The 16,884-nt window shown below is 35.6% G+C and overlaps 1 protein-coding gene across 16 annotated transcripts in view; it reads right to left on the bottom strand.

Moving 5' to 3' along the window:
* The window catches only part of IRAG1 (inositol 1,4,5-triphosphate receptor associated 1), a 101,181-nt gene that overhangs the window by 30,614 nt on the left and 53,683 nt on the right, over nt 1-16,884 (bottom strand). For 9 of the 16 annotated variants that reach the window (XM_042813583.1, XM_042813578.1, XM_042813581.1 and 6 more), the window contains 5 exons: nt 8,762-8,855; nt 8,598-8,659; nt 8,306-8,369; nt 5,078-5,131; nt 4,181-4,305 (listed from right to left, as the gene is read on the bottom strand). In XM_042813583.1, the coding sequence (XP_042669517.1) occupies nt 4,181-4,249 (69 nt within the window). In that variant the 5' untranslated portion in view covers nt 4,250-4,305; nt 5,078-5,131; nt 8,306-8,369; nt 8,598-8,659; nt 8,762-8,855. Of the gene's footprint in view, nt 1-4,180; nt 4,318-5,077; nt 5,132-8,305; nt 8,370-8,597; nt 8,660-8,761; nt 8,856-16,884 lie in introns of all 16 variants that reach the window. The other 7 variants (XM_042813584.1, XM_042813586.1, XM_042813585.1 and 4 more) reach the window with 7 other exon arrangements.

Genomic DNA, 16,884 nt, shown 5'->3' with positions numbered 1-16,884 from the left:
ATGGAATAATACTCCAGTATAGAGCATAACACTTCTTTCCCTCAAATGCAAATTAAAAAATGTTTTGAATTATACATCTGATCTCGGATTCTTGGTTCTGTTATAAATTGCACTTCATACAGTTCCACAGTTCTGTAATTATAAAACTCATATGATGTTTCTGGGCAAGATCACACTGTTAATTACTGTAGAGTGGTATAGGAAACATACCAAGAAAACATGAACATTCAAGTTATAGAAAAATATTCCTTTAAAAATGTAAAAATATCTTCAATTAAGTGATACAAGCATGCAACTGATAGTGTATTGTAATAATTTGAAAGCAATTTTTAGTAGTATTCTTGAAAATGGTAAGTATCAATATATTTTGTCGAACAGACAATGACAAAAATGCAGGTGACTGCTATGCTTGTAGGTCAAAGCAGCTGAGTACATACATACATTTTTTGTACTAATCCCATCACTACCAAAAAGTAAAATCTTTTGAGTGATATAAGAACATCAGCCTTAAAGTCACCCAGGCCTTTTTTAAGACTCCAAAAATAGTTGATTTAAAAAAAGAAAAGACTCCAGTCAAGGCTAATTAAGGTCTGTCAAAATATGTGAATTGTCATCAGCAACAACAGTAGTTAAACTTTTACATGGATGGAAATTCACACTTCCTGTTGTCCAAATCTTTCGCATAACAAGTGGCAACAAGAGCAAGGGCACGAAGATATTTCAGGGCCAGCTTGCTTGAATAAATATATATATCTTTATAATCATAAGAGCACTCAGACTGATATATATAGGTATTGGAGCACGAGCTCTAAGTGGAAGTTTATGCTTTCACAAAGTTGTACATCCACATAAGGTTTGGACAGAAGTTTTCCATCATCTTCCCATTGCTTGTCTACAAGTGTCCTCTCCTACTCAATTTCAAGATATAACTGCTCCCAGCCATCTGCAGTAGATGCCTCATTTTCCCTCCCAGTGACAGTGACTGCCTGCTACTAGTCTCCACTCCCTTTATATCCCAAGCCTTCCTCTCACAAAAATGGACAGTAAAATTGACTCAATCTTTGCTGTTTAGGTGGGAATTTATTCAGACTTGCTACAAGGATGATTATATATGACCTACTCTGGGGGAGAAGGAGACTTGTGCAGGGCTGGGAGGATGAAAAATGCAATTTTGGCCATAACAGAAGACCCAAGATGCTCAGAGATGCTCAGGGCAGGCAGATTCTGCAGAAATTCTGGTGTTAAGCTCTATCAAGACCTCCCTAAGAGAACATGCTTTTAAAGTTTTAAAATCCAGCCAAATTTGGATGGATTTGAACAGTAATGGGAAAAATGCATTTCTGCTAAAAGGGCTACTGTGCCAGAAAAGTCAGCTGATAAAGCTTTCCTGGATATCACCTACATTTTTTTAAAATATTGGAAAGAAAGTCCTCTGCCACATGGTCTTCTCCTTATAAAACCATGAAAGACCTTGACTGAATTTCGGAACATATTTGGCCTGAAACAGACAATCATGTGAAACTCCTTAGAAGAATAATGCATCTCAAGTGGTCTTTTGAGAGAGATGGGGTTTTAAACCAACTTAATTTTGTATATTTAAGTGAAATTTTGAGATGAAAGTTTTGCAAGTAAGGCAATGCATGTCAAGTTGTAACAACATTTAGTTGAAAAAGACAACAGGAGAAAAGGCAAAGCAGGTACAGGACATCTTCAGACAAAACAAGTAGCATGCAGTGACGTGGTAAAAGAGGTGCACAGATTTAAACACAAAAAAACATGAAATGCAGAAACTTGAGTGACATAATCAGTGTAACAAAGACGTTATGAACATGTGAAACATCCTCTGAATAAACAGAAATACAGTGTTCAGGATACAAAGAGGTAAAAAAGCAGGAAAAAGGCAAAAATATTTTTTACGTAAAGAGAGGGGAAGATAGTAGCTCACAACCAACCCTAGAAGTGTAGAGTTTATGATACATCATAAATCTTTTAACCTAATTGGTAAGGGTTTATTTTACTTTTCTTATATTTTTAACACTACAATGCATCAGTTATTACAGATATCATCAAAAGCTTACTACTGTTATGTGGAATTACTATTTAAACAAAAATACAGAAGTGGCTAAACATGACATCTAAATGTTTTATGAAGTTCGCTGGAAGAAATTATTCTGTATCAAACATCTAAAATATCCAGTACTTCCAGATTAGCACACAACAAAGAGTTCAACTGCACTCTCATAATTCGGACACATTTCAAACAAGGGGTTAAAGAGCTTTGAATAGGGCTAACTGCTCTCAAAATGGCGTTAATGGCAGCTTCCCATCAGAAACCCAGAGCTAGTGAATATTCTGAGAAACGTTTAGAGTAGGCAGCTTACCTAAGAAAAACTAAAATGGAAAACCAGATTAGATTTTTCAAAATGGATTTGAAAAATACAACCCCATGTTTCCATCATGTACAAGATAACTAAAGTACACAGTAAGCTACATGTAACACAAGGTTCATATTCTTTTTCTCAGAACTGTTTTGTTAATACATATGTGTTTGCATGTAAGGAAAGGGTAGGAGAGCATTTCTTGGTACAGAATAAGGAAATTGTTAGGCACTAGACAGCATTTTAAATAAGAGATTTCAGTCGTGAAAAGTTTTGTTCAGTGGCAGTGAAGGGGGCACAGCCTGGTAACCGGTCTCCCAGTTTGTTCTGTTCCTTCTGATGCCCTCTCCTTGTTTGCAAGTTCTATTACACAACATTAAGGTATCTCACCAATTACACAGTCATGCTGTAGAACCCACTCCGCAGGAGGACCCAGGAGTGATAATAGATATGAACAAGATCAAACTGTCAGAACATTGGCTAGTTTCAATGCTTAATAATTCTAGTAGGCTAATAAGCAATGTGTGGATTAAAATCCTTCACCTGTTAAATTGTTATTTTTAGGCATAAAGTATCTGAAACAAAATGTTTCAACTAATTGGCTGACTCATGAGCTATCTCATTGCTTCAGTTCATTTTGGACCTACTTCTAAAAGGCCAGTATTTTATTTTAAAAGAATAGTTGGTTGAACTGCTTCATTTCTGCCATTTCACAAGCCAGCCCTGGAATAGTCATTGATGTCTTCTATCTTATTTTCTTTTTATAATCTTCGAGGGTGTATTTCAATACTTCTCACAGAGGGGTGAGGGTGCATTAAAAACAAAGGGGAAAAAAAAACCCGCAGTAGAACAAACCCACAAACTACTTTCTTTATCTAATATACGATCTCAGCTAATAGTCTGATAAACTTGCATCCATTTAGGGTGTTTATCTTAAGCCAGGAAACTAACACTCAGCACAGTGTGCTGTTTAAATGGAATGTATGACAAATTGATGTAGGGCTCACTGCTGACAATATTTTCCAATGATGCTGAAGTAGCGGATGTTTTCACCCAAAATATAGAATACAGTGTCCTCAGATCCAAGGACAGTGATATACTCTAACTGAGGATGTGCCAGATTATAAATTCTGTTCTCCTTTATACCAGATTGCACGAAACAGGATGATCTAGATAATATGATTTCATAATTCTTTAATTCAATTAAACTAATAACTTATTAAAAAGTTAATAACAAAACCAAATTATTAGAAAATAGAACTACTTTTTATCAGTAGTATAAATTATTCGAAAGGCAAAACTGTCATCACTTAATGATTTTTTTTCATTATATCTGCAAGTAAAACTTTAAAACCTATACACAATTAAATGAATGCATACGAATAGCTGTCACACACACTCAGTGTAGTTTCAGAACATACTCAGCTATTATTATTGCAAATATAGTAAAGAGTACAAACCAAAAAACAGATTTCCATCTTTTACACACATACTAATTGGAGAACACCTTCTATAAATTTGTAAGAGCAACAGCAGGTGTTTTCAGACTACTGTGAGGTGTAAATCTAAGTTCTTTTCTCAGAAGTTAAATTTTTATGGAAAAACAACAGTTGTCATTCCTTAATCTAAAAAATACTTGAAAAATTCTAAGAAAGTCAGCTGAAAAATCACTCATAGCCTCATCAGTTTGTCAAAGCACACCAGTATATAGCTAAGGACTATGTTATTTTGCAAACTCCTAAATGTACACAGACAGTTTCAGCCCCAGAATAAGTATCAGAAAAATCTGTAAGAGTGCTTACTTTGGCTGGAGGAGAGCTGTTGTGTTGTGCCTCTTTTAGTTGTTCATTTTCTTCAGGTAGGGTTGGCATGGTGGACAGAATGGAGCACGTTGATCTGCAATGTGGATTATCACGACCATACACTGCTGAGAATGAGACTGTTTCAAGTTAGCCTGAAGGTATAAGTGCTGCAAGGCCTTGTGATCCACTAGATGTGTTAGATGCCAAAAATGCATTATCAAATTCATTTTAAAAGCTATGGTCTAACACAGAGATCACTTTACAATAACAAACAGTATTAAAGTTTAAAATTAACTATAATCTTGTGTTTTATTAAACTAAAGTTTTCAAGGTCAAATATAATTTTATAAATGCATTTAACCTCCCTTTCTTGTTGCTATTCCCACTCCTCTTCATGTCACAGATTTTATTTATTACTTTTTTTCCTACTGTGACTGTGTTGGCTGTAATTAAACTATCTCACTATAGATCTTCCAAGAAGAAAACAATATCCTGGATATATGTAACATTCCTTTTAGTAACCAAGAAAGTCCTAATGCCACGGAATATGATCTCAGATTGCAAAGAAGGGAAGGTCTTTAGAAGGAAAACTGGTCAGTCAAATCACAACACTCTTTCTTTGGGCATGTGCTGAGGCTCTTTAAAGACCTAGGTGAGTTGGGCAAATACTATAAACACTTGCTGTGTGTCTGCCGAAGACTACAACAATGTACAACATTTTCAAAGCAAAATAGTGGTTATGCTTGAATGGGAAAAAAGAAATCACTGCTGACTAGCTGAAAAAATTATTGTTTCTAGTATCAACTTGAGCTACTGCCTTCACATTGTAATCAGAGAAATGATTGGTACTAATCCTTACAGCTACAGAAGTATTACAAGACTTACTCTGACACCTACCGGACAATTAAGGAACAGTTCTCACGAATAAATCATTTGACTCCTTGATGGTGCCTACAGACAACAGATTAGATGATTAACAGAGACGACGTGATACATAATGACTGACTAGACAAGTAAAATATATTTCCTTGACAGTTAATTTGCAGCTGTGTATAGTATTGTGTTATAAACTCAAAGTCTAATGTAGCAACAACTTACAGAGTGGGCCAAGGAGATGAATATACACATCAAGTACTGGTTCTACGACCAAAAAATATTGTCTTCTCTGAAACCCAAGTTCCTAATTTCATCATTATTCTTTTACTGCTCTGTAGACGAGGACAGAGTAAAAGAGTCATGATGGCGAGATGAGTTCATATAACTTTAAGGTATTTGACAACCTAACATCAATTTTCTAGTTTTCCTTTCCATCTCAGGGAAGGGAAGATTATTAAAGAACATACTGATTTATTGAGGCTGGCAATTAAAATGATCAAAATACTCTTAAAAAAAATCAACAAGAGAGAAAAATAGTCATAGGAAATACCAAAGCAGCCACAGTACTTAGAAATTCCTCACCTCACCTTTCACAGAACTAGGAAAACCTACAAAATGTGTGAAAACTTTGGACTACAGAAGCAGTTAGGACCTATGCTTTTATTATGCTTCTACCCCATTACTAGAAGAATAATCAGACACAAGGCCATTCATATGAAATTTAATGCATAATTAATATCCTGAAAAGAGCTACAACAGCAACTACCTGTACACAAGCATTTCTGTGCTTTCAAAACAAACAAACAAACAAACAAACAAACAGAAACAAAACACCACCACAATTATTCCATTGACGTTCATTGGTAAAGACTGTGGAAAGATGCAACATAAATTATGTAGTTGTAAAGTCCAATAGAAATACAATCTCTTTTCCCTCCTCTCTCTCCAGTAAGTTTTCTATTTCTTACACAAGACATGCTAATCACGGTAAGAAAATCATGTTTCAATGTTATATAGATAATTTGAACCTGCTACAAGTGAGTTTCTATTGTACTGCAATAAGAGGAAGCTCACATTTCTGTCAAGGTTTTATCCACCTCTAACTGCATATGAAAGTAGAGAGTTTTCCATGAAAGAAGGTATATTTTTCTTTAATAAACATTTTTGAATCATCCTTAAAGTCTTAAATATGATGGAATACAGACCTTCATGATAACATATTTAATAAACCCACAGAGATTAAGCAGACAGCAGTTAAACTTCTGTGATTCAGCAGTGAAGTATTTTTGTTTCAAGCAACAGTCACTGACTATGAAGGTGAGACAGAGGCAAAGTAATGAAGAAAGATGAAATGGAGTAGCTCTTCATTCCCGTAAAAAAAACCCTGGCATCTGTTGCAACTTCTGAGTTTGCAACACCTGAAATCCAACAACAACAACAAAAAGTAAAAAATAACGAGGACAGATGAATTGTTCATCTAACCTCTGTTAGTGTTTGCTTTATGAATTTATGGGAATGTTGAGCTTAAAAAAAAAATCAGGAGAATTTCAAGTCATGGCGAAAAGTGTACTGGCAGAGTCTCATGCTGAGCTGCATAGGCTATTGTGTCAAACTGTTTGATTCCCTGTCCCAGTTGAGCTCCCAGTGCACACTAAAGAAAAGTAATGTAAGTCATTTAAACAAGAAAGAGCTGTTAAGCACAGCAAGTTTCAGTTCATTTTTCAGATTTAAAAGCAAATATCTTTGTGAAGGAAAAAAGTCAACAGGCTAAACTGAAAATAGAAAGAGAAAAATCCTGAGCTGTATTGTCTCGGAGATGCAGCATTCAAAGTACAGCCAAAGGAAAACAGAGGGCAAGATGATGATGAATTTATGCCACCTTAAAATTCCTGAGATTTGGAGTAGACTGAGTTCAGTCCATATTTGACATAATAAGAACCTTATTCAGACTTCTTTACAAAGCTATCTTAAACACAGGAAAAATCTCCATGTCTTTGAACTGCTGATTAGTAAGAATATGTGTTCTTCTGACCTTCTTTCTTTTCCCAATACCTCTCCAGAAGGAAAAAACAAACAAAGAAACAAAAAAACAACCACAGTTCTGAGAATTGTACAAGTAAAGCATACGTCTGTTGATTCACAGTCTGAGGTTTCTTGAAATAAACATGGTATCTGCATAACTTGATGTTACTGCTGCAGACCACAAGTGAGCCAAAGCAAGGGCTAACGCTTCTGTTATTTCAACAAAATATATAAGCATATAGTTCCATTTATAAACTATGTGAATTCTAATTCCTAAAGAATTTTCAGTCCAAAAGCTTATTTTTAACTTGCACAACATTCATAAAAACACTAGGCCAAATCCTTTGTAAATGTTGCTACTCTTAAACAGCACAAAACATCGCATCTTGTAAATGCAATGGACATAAGGAAGGAAATAGTCTTCTTGCCAAGAGTTTTGCCATTTTCTGCATGAGTTACTGCCTTCTGATAGCAGTGGGAAGGGAAAAGATTTAGAAATGTTGGAAACATTAGACATTACTGAAGCAATGTTCTTCCATTACTGCTGAAGAGACCTTATGCCTATCAGATAATGAAAATTAGTAAATGTCAGTGAGAATCAAAGCATGTAGAGAAACAGTTCATCAGAACACTTGAACAAGAACTAGAGGAGCTTATCTGGAACTCAAAGATATAAAGAAAGAAATGTCCTTGAAAAATTTATTTCCTGGAAAGAGTACAGCCTTGCAATCTGCCAAAATTCAGTATGCCTACCTAAAAAGCACCTTAAAAACTTACTGAGCAGTACATGGAGAGTAACTACCCTGATACTAAGCACGGTTCTTTGCCAGTTTTGGGAATCACACTATCATTAGCTTTGCAAACTTTATATCCTTTCCTCAAGCATAAATGTACGTCAGTAAAAAAAGAAAATCATACATTAATCTATGCAATAAAAACAGAATTTTTCCCCCTCAAGATATTAAAAGAATAGGTAACAAAATACATCTACACCTTAAAAATGGCCCAGGTGAAGGATATGTCACTAATTAGAAGATTCTCTCATTTCTTTTAAGTATTGAATAAGCTCTTTCTGACCTAGATCTGTCTTCTGAAAGTCTATCATGAGATTATTGTAGTATATTATATCAGAGTAAATGGTTCCCAAAACAACTCCAGAAACTGCAAAAGCTTTAAAAGTATGTTTAAGAATTCAAAATTAGATACTTGTAGACATTCTGAACTCACATATCACAAGAAGAACAGATGTGGGCGAACCTCTAGAATGTTAGCCTGCATGAGCCTTTTGCACCTATAAAATGAGTTAAAACAAACAAACAAACAAACAAACAAAACACTTATGCTTTTCATTAGACAGTGTAAAGAAGGAAAGAAGAGGGAAAAAAAAAAACATACAAGATGGAGTGCTTCTTAACGTTTGTCTGTTACTGTAAACTTGGTACTTAAAATAGTCAGGAAAAGAATGATCCCAAGATCAAATTTGTTGTCAGATATAGATCAGTGAATGCAGAGAACTTACTTTTACCACTGTGTAGGCTTGGAGTACAATCTCCAGGAAATGGTGATCCGGGAGCTCTATTCCTTAAAAGGGAAAAGTATTTAGAGGCCCTTGGCTTTCAGTGTGTTCCCTCTGCAACTCATTTTACCACAGCAGATAAAACTAAGTACGATCATTTAACTTACCCTCTCTGAGTCACAGCTGAGTACAGTGTTAGCAAAAGCTTAAAGGTGCTTTACTCCATCTCCACAGATAGTTTAGCAACTGACCTCAAGTTCTCTGAAATAAACAATTAAGAAAGCATTATATAAATATTTTTTTACCTCATATTGCCTCTGTTCGAGTCAAGGAACTCTCATTTGTCAACAGTGGAAGTTATGTATTCATGAATGCAGCTGAGCTGCACAACCGTGTGATGCTTTTTGCAATGTTTTTCTTTGTTGTTCTGTATAGTAGTTGTAAAACATTACCATATTAGAAAGATATTTTTTGCATTCCTTTTGTACAGCTGAAAAGCATATCGAATTTATAGAGTATTTTGAATTACATTTTGCAATTTTGAATTACATAAGAAATGCTAAACTTTTTATATTCAAACCAAATGTGAGCAAACTGACGTATTTTCCATATGTTTGTGCCATAACCTTCTCAAGTATGAAGCATTTAACATACACAAACAGTTCACAGGTATAAATAAGCAATGTCAGCATGTGAAAAACAAAAACAACAGTATAAAAACTCAATCAGAATGTCTTAATAGAATTTCTTCAACATTTTGCGTTGGTGCTTCAGAATTTTTGTACAACTTAAACCACAAAACAACTTTTGACCTGTTTACATTCTTAAGTTCTGCTCACATTATTATCTATACAATTATGCAGGGTAGAACCTGAAAGACAGAGAAAACGCTTCTTTTTAAAGATACAGAGCACGACCTCTGGGACATGCAAAGGTTGTGCAACTGCTACATGAAAGCTTCTATTTTCATTTTGAGAAATATGGAGATTAATTCCCAAAGAACTTAATACTACTAGACAATTAGAACAGTTTCAGGTTACAAACTAAGAGCAAAGGGATAAATGTGAATAACACTGCTGCAATAATGACCTCATAAAGTTCAGCAAGGTTAAGGACAAGGTCCTGCATGGGGGCTGAGGCAAATCCAGTCATTTAAAGAAGCATGACCAGCAGGTCAAGGGAGGTGATTATCTCCCTCTACTCTGCTCTTGTGAGACCCACCAGAAGTTCTGTGTTCAGCACTGGTGCTCCAGGACAAGAAGGACATGGACCTGTTGGACTGTATTCAGAGGATGGCCATGAGCACCTCTCCTATGAAGACAGGCTGAGAGAGCTAAGGTTGTGCAGCCTGGATAATTGAAGGCTTCAGGAGGTCAGGAAGACCTCACTGCAGGTTTACCATAACTAAAGGGGGCTAAGAAAGCTGGAGAGCAATTCTGTCAGAGGCTGTAGCAGGAAAAGGGGTAATATCTTTAAGCCAAAAGAGGGCAGATTTAGATAAAGTATTATAGGATGCTCCGTCTCTGAAAATATTCAAGGCCAAGTTGAATGAAGCTTTAAGCAATCTGGTCTAGGGTGCTGTCCCTGCTTGTAAACTAGATGGTCTTGAATGTCTCTTCCAACACAAACTATCTCATGATTCTATAATACATCAAAGAAAGAAACCAATATAAGAGTAAGGAGAAAGTAGTGAGTATCTATCCCTTGCCTACTCAGATTCTAGCAAACTTTTCTCTCTCAAACTCAATGGGTACAAATCTTTCTCAAGAAGAGAAACTACCACATAAGACTTGCTTTATGAAGAGGCACTGCAAGAAAAAATATTTTTCTGCTTCCCGTTTTCCTTATACCTCTACAGATAAAACTTGATGATTTTAGCCATTTGCTTGAATGAGAGAAATAAAAATCTACATTAGAGGAGAAAAAAATGACTTTTTGATGCATGTTCCTATTAATCTGATTGGAAGCATCCAGAAGAATTTATCTAAGTATGTCTGGTTATGGCTTAAATCTCTGCTAAAAATAAAAAAAAATTGGTGGAGAGGTGATTCTGGTACACTATAAATAAAACTGACTCCTACAACAATGTACTTGGTTTCATCGTGTGCCTGAAACTTTAAATAATCAGTATCAAGAAACTTGGTAACTCCAACAGAGTAACATACAATGTTTTCTGGGAATTCTGTACTTAAAGTCCATTTTGGTCTCAGCTTTAGGCTTTTCTCTTAAACCTTAGAAGAGAAATCAATTAGCTTGATTTCACACACAGGCAATTATTTTTAACATAATTAAATGCAACTTAAGACTTACTAGATGGGAAAATAGATGGGAAAACAGCCAAAATAAGGCTGTGAAATATCAGTCATCTTTGTTTTAGCAATAATTATTTTTGCTTTATTGCCAGTTAATCTTTAGATTTACTTCTCTTGCAAGTACTTTTCTTCAAAAAGTGGAGGAAATGAAAACAAAATGATACCATATGCTCAATCTTCTGAAAAAATAGCAGTGAAAGCCACCTATATATTTCACCGACTTTCTGAAAGGATTATGCACAAATCCCCATTTATGTAGGAAGATGTCCAACAGTGAAGCAAGTAGAGATTAAAGATTTTAATCATGGTAGGTCCTTTACCTCACTGCTTACTTCAGAAACTCATTCAAAGTCATATAAGAAAATTTAGCTACTCATGAATAACTGCACGCATATGCCCAGGGTCAGATTAGGTCACAGAATAGTCATAAGTTCCTAATTGTATTATCCTGAAGTTTTTGGATACGTCTCCTGCATTTTAAATTTCCACTTATCACTTCTAACAGTATTTGCTTTTTATCATTTCAGCAATTCTTTCCCTTGTTTTGTGTAAAAGGAAAGAAAAATGAACATAAAAATATCACTCTACCATTCAGAGATACTTGCTTCCATGAGTTCAATTTTAACTTCCAAACATAACTTTTACCTCATCTGACTTCCTACTGACCTTATTTTTTTCTTCTCTTTAATCATCTGTGGACTTTCAGATAGAATGACAAGAACAAGACAGCAAGAAGCACATTCCGGGTCTCTAAGAAGCCACCTGGGCTGAACTTTGAGTTACTTTAACATCCAAGGGCTGCTCTCAGAGAGTGCTCTCAGACACTGGTCCATAACACTAGAAGTGGATCTCGATAGCATGGCAGAAGAGGTTGAGACTTCCCACCACTATCCTGCTACATTTCGTTGCCATGTGACAGATGGAAGCAGAGGGGCAGTCTGACAAAATGGCATCTGGTATGGAAGTGCAGATGAAACAAAGATATGCCTTTGAATTCCTTCACGCAGGAAAAAATGGCACCCCTTGACATCCGTTGACATTTGCTGAACGTTTATGGAGACCAAACAATGGCTGTGAGAACAGTGAGGCAGAGGGTGATGCATTTCAGCAGTGGTGACAGCAAGAGTGGGTCACCTCTGCTCAAGCAGATATTTACAGATGAAGCAAGTAGGCTTGTGTTCTCCACTGGTGAAAATGCATAGCTAATAGTAGTGACTAGGTTAAAAAATAGCACTTTGTAACTGAGAATTAATCAAGTAGTGTTACTGTGTTCTTCGTATGTGTTGTAGTTTCTGTGGAAATAAATAGGGGGCATTACTTTCAGAGTGACCTTCATGTGCACGTATTTTGTGAACAAAATGGCACAAGTGATATTAACTCACAGTTAATGAATTCAGCTAGCATTAGCAAATCTGATTATCAGAAGATTGTCAGATCACAAGGCAGAGTTGACATGTTTCTTAACTTGCAGACTATTTTTTATAGCCTTGAAGGAAATGCAATTTACAAGAAGATTGTGAATACAGAGTGGGTAGATATTTGGCATGGAGAATAAGGACTTCTAAGCATAACAAACAGCGTATAAGAAAGTATGAAGAAGAGTGGGAGAATCATGCATTAAGTGCCATTCAAGAGGGTAGTTCACAAAGAATGCAAAGCTAGGAAATATCTGGAGGAAAAACTTATGATCGTATGATCAAGATATCAACCTTAAAAAAAAGGAAATTAAAAAGAGCTGAAAGCTAAATGTGGGTAAAAAGATGTTGCTCTTTTCCTCTTGGATAACTTACCATCCACAAAAATATGTTAGTTTCTTTAGAAAGAAGCATCAGCCTTGTCTTATGGACTTTTTCAAGCTCTCTGATGCAAGAACCATACATTGATAAAGTGCCCAACAGAAAAAGATCATGACAATTTCAATAACATCCGTAGATAATAAAACAGACAAACATACTTTCGCCTAAATGAGCATCATTTAGTCAGTAACAGTCATTTGGGTTTCTTTTCCTTCTGTTCCTTCTTATAGATTTGGAGAAACCTAGAAACATCTCCAATATCTGGACTGCATGTATTATAAATCACATTCTAGTTACACATTTATTTTCATCAATGTTGTAGGTTGAGTTGGGAACTTGAGCTGAGATTCTCTGACTGGCATTTGACAACATTCTTACTTAATGTAAAAAGAGGACAAATTTGTTTGGGGAAGGGGAGTCAAGTACAGGAAAGAATAAATTTCATGTCCTTTGCTGCCTTTCCTCATCCCTTCCCTCTGCCCCCCCCCCATCCCCCTTCCATTTTAAAAGTTATTATATGAAGTAATATTTTCAAGTTCAATTTTTACATATAAGTGTTTTTAAAATAATTATAGGGCAGCTGGATATCTACTTTCTATAATTTGGAAAAAGTTACTAGCAAAGGCTTAATTCAGAAACAAAAGAAAGCTGGAGGCAATTAGGGCAGAACACTATTGCCTAGTGACCCAGGATTCTTATTGTTAGCAAGCAAAACATTTTCCAAATGAAGAAATTGAAAATTCTTTCTTCCCATAGTTAAAAAGGGTAATCCCAGACAGCATACTTTGTTGAACAAAACAACAATAAATAGATTTATTTGGAATCCTAAAGTGCACTTGCAATATTTTGTTTTTGAGCAAGATGAATACACTAAGCTCTCCATCTTGCATAGACAAGCGGTAAAGCAGCAAAATAAATTTTTAATTCTCTTTTTATGCTTCCTGCACAAAATGAGATTCACAGTGGCTTACTTCAGTGATATGCACAGATGTCTGCAATTGCAAAAATCTGCACACCCGAAAGAGCATGAATGTGTCCCACTTTCTTGCTTATGAGAAAAAGAATTATGAGTTCAGTTCTGCTGAGTTTTTAAAACATTGCTTTACACAAGGAAAGGAATAACTGCAGTACTAACTTAGTCAAATAATTTGCCATTTTGCAGACTGTGTCGAGTATTACTTGATCACTCTTATATGTTACTGAATTATTGTCATTCTGGAAGAATAATTCCCAGAATCAATGAATTCAAATTGGAAGTTCACCTGGATAAACATTCTTCTGGAAGCAGCATAGACAATGAAGCAACTAAGTTGCTTTGCATTTTGCCCAGTTGGATCTTAAAAATTTCTAAGGAGAAAATGCAGGATTTCTGAGATTTGAATTAGTGTTTACTTATTTCCACAGTATTTCCTCTTTCTCCTTATATATACAGTCAGAATTTCATTTGCACTTTATTGCCATTTTTTCTTTCTCCTGCTAGCCACTTCTGTAAAATTTGTGAGTCCTTCTTAGTTAATCTTCTTTCATATTGCAAGACTGCTACTAGATCCCCTGAAGTAGCCTCATCTTCAGTCTAAGCAATAACAGTTGGTTCCTGAAGACTCCCCTCACAGAATGTGTACCTTCTATTTCAATGGCCCTCCCTTGATTAACACAATGTGTTTGCATAATGCAGTATGATTTATATTTATCAATATCCTGGGGGCTCAAAGCCAGATGAGTTAAAACAAATTGGGTGAGAATGTATTCCTGCTTTTCCTCCATGTCTAACAGTCAAAAAAGACCCTCAAGTAGCTTCACTTTAGTGCCAAGTAGAATATTAACTATGACTACATTATTTGAATCCCATGTTTCAGTCACTTTTTCCACACAGCCAGCAGTATGCTCATCTTTGAGTGTCTCAAATTGGAGACAGAAATGCTGTAAATCATCAAATAATGTTATTTTGATAGAAGTAGAACAGTCTCATCCACAGATTACACACTGACTCTGTGAGCCTAACTGTGAAGAAACAGAATAACCAATAAATATACCTTTTCTGTCCTGCTAACAAACGATCTGAACAGAAAATAACATCGAAATTTTCTAATGCAAGCTTTTAGGTGCTCTTGTAAGGAATAGCAACAGTTTGAAAACTAGCAGCTGTAATAATTTCTTGTATCAATACTTAGGTTCAGAAACAGGCGATAGTAAACAAAAAAACAACCAAGCAAAAATCAAACAAAAAAAATCATTTTTAGTTAGACAATGGATGATTGTTGATTTTAATGTTATCCAAAGAGGAAAACAAATAGGTGCAAAACTGCAGCCAAAAGCCCTGTCCTTACTCAAAGGACCTATACATTTGCAATACAAGATTTTGCCAATGTACTTTGTAAAAGGTTTCTGTCTACAGTTCTCAACTTCCACTGTTTTCTGTGGCTTATGTTATTGCTACTGAAAGTATGATTCTAGCAATATATTAAAAACAGACTGAAAAGTACCTTCCAGATGTAGTTATACAGCAACATTTTCTCTCCATGAAGTCCTTAAATTTTCTACAAATTAATCATTTATTTTTACTGATTTTCAAGAAGTGTATTGTGAAGAGGACTGTTCAACTTACGTACTAAGTGAAGTCAGAATTTCATTGTTTAGAAGCAGCTATTTTTTCATACTGGGATTTAAAAACAAGGCCCCACTAAATCTAGAGAGTGAAAGGCCATCCCCGTACTGCTGAATTTAGCTAAGAAACTCAGTGTGCCTTTTACTGGCTAAGTTAGCAATGGATTGACTGTCTCCGGTGAGATACTTATTCCTGTCTATTCCAACAGATATTCTCAAGGTGTGCTCCCTCTTCAGAAAACAGTGTTAACTTGTCACAATTATGAAGTTAGAAGTAATGCCAATAAACAGTATTTGATTTAATCATTTAAGTTCTGCATATGTATTCCTTCAAACATGACGATATGGTCAGTAAGGCTGAGGTAGAACAAATTATGAACTTTACATATTCAGAGATACTGTGTTAATACAGAAACAGTTCCATTAGAAAAGCTCGTGGTACACCTGTTCTCGTGTCTTATAAACTCAAGTACTAATTTGCATTCTTTAGGATAATATTTCATGTTGCATCCACTATGTAAACCTCATCTGTAAATAAAATTTGGTAAGCTTTGTGAAATGAACTCTTCTTCAAGCAACTCGCATTACAACTTTCTGTTCTTTGGAACACACACTGATTCAGATCAGGAATCTGAACAAACTCCCAGTGCAGAAATGTCTTTGAAGTAAGAAGACAGAGGCCTGTTGAGTATTGACTTTAAACAGAGAGATGCGGCATTATGACAACCAACTAGACACGTGCTTCAAATGATTACTTAAAAGAAGTAAGGATCTGTCTACTGTCCCTGCTTTGAGAATATCCTGGAAGGAGACCTCATCTCAGGTAGTACTTGCAAGGCTTTCTCAACTCAACTCTGGTCTTATTTTTGGCTTGAGGAGCAAATGCTTCTAATTCTCTCCTGCTCTTAAACACCACATTAATCTCCCTGGTTCAGTCAAGGTGCACTTTTCAGTGGATGCAGATTATCAGCCACAGCAAAAATTACAGAAGAAATCATTTACCCTTGCTTCATCATTATTTGGCATTCAGAGAAAAAATAAAGAAAAAAACCATTATCACCTAAACTCTATTTTAATGTGAGGAAAAGAGGAGTAAGCATGCTGCTTATCAGTTCAGAAAGAACATGAATTTCCTGACTTGCTGTAAGAATAGTGAGAAAAATAAGAGCAAACAACTGTTTACAAGAGAGGAAAGCAAACTCTCATTTCCTGTCTTTTCAAAGTTCTTCTTCTAGTTTTCATCAGAATCCAAAATGAGTGAAGAAAGATTGTTGCTGATATACAGACAGTAGATTACAAACCTGACTTTCCTCTGCATTTATCGTATGAAGTCCTTATCTATAGAATCCTAGGATCAGGTTGCAAAAAAAATGTAATGCAAAAAAAAAAAAAAAAAAAACAACAAAAAACAACCCCAACACATTCAAAGCTTTATTTTGCAGGTGCCCTCAGGAAGAAAGAACTCTCATAGACTGTCCACTCCACTAGCATCTCAAATCTTCTATACTGCTTAACTCTCAGGATATTAACTCTAAGGATGCAAAGAGGTTTTCAGCCTCCTACTGCTGGTTTACTCGT

Source organism: Centrocercus urophasianus, unplaced genomic scaffold, assembly GCF_019232065.1.
Source record: "Centrocercus urophasianus isolate 14NV4802_14NV808 unplaced genomic scaffold, USGS_Curo_1.0 seq_14, whole genome shotgun sequence".
Taxonomy (NCBI): Eukaryota; Metazoa; Chordata; class Aves; order Galliformes; family Phasianidae; genus Centrocercus; species Centrocercus urophasianus.
This window is presented reverse-complemented; position numbering and strand designations above follow the sequence as displayed.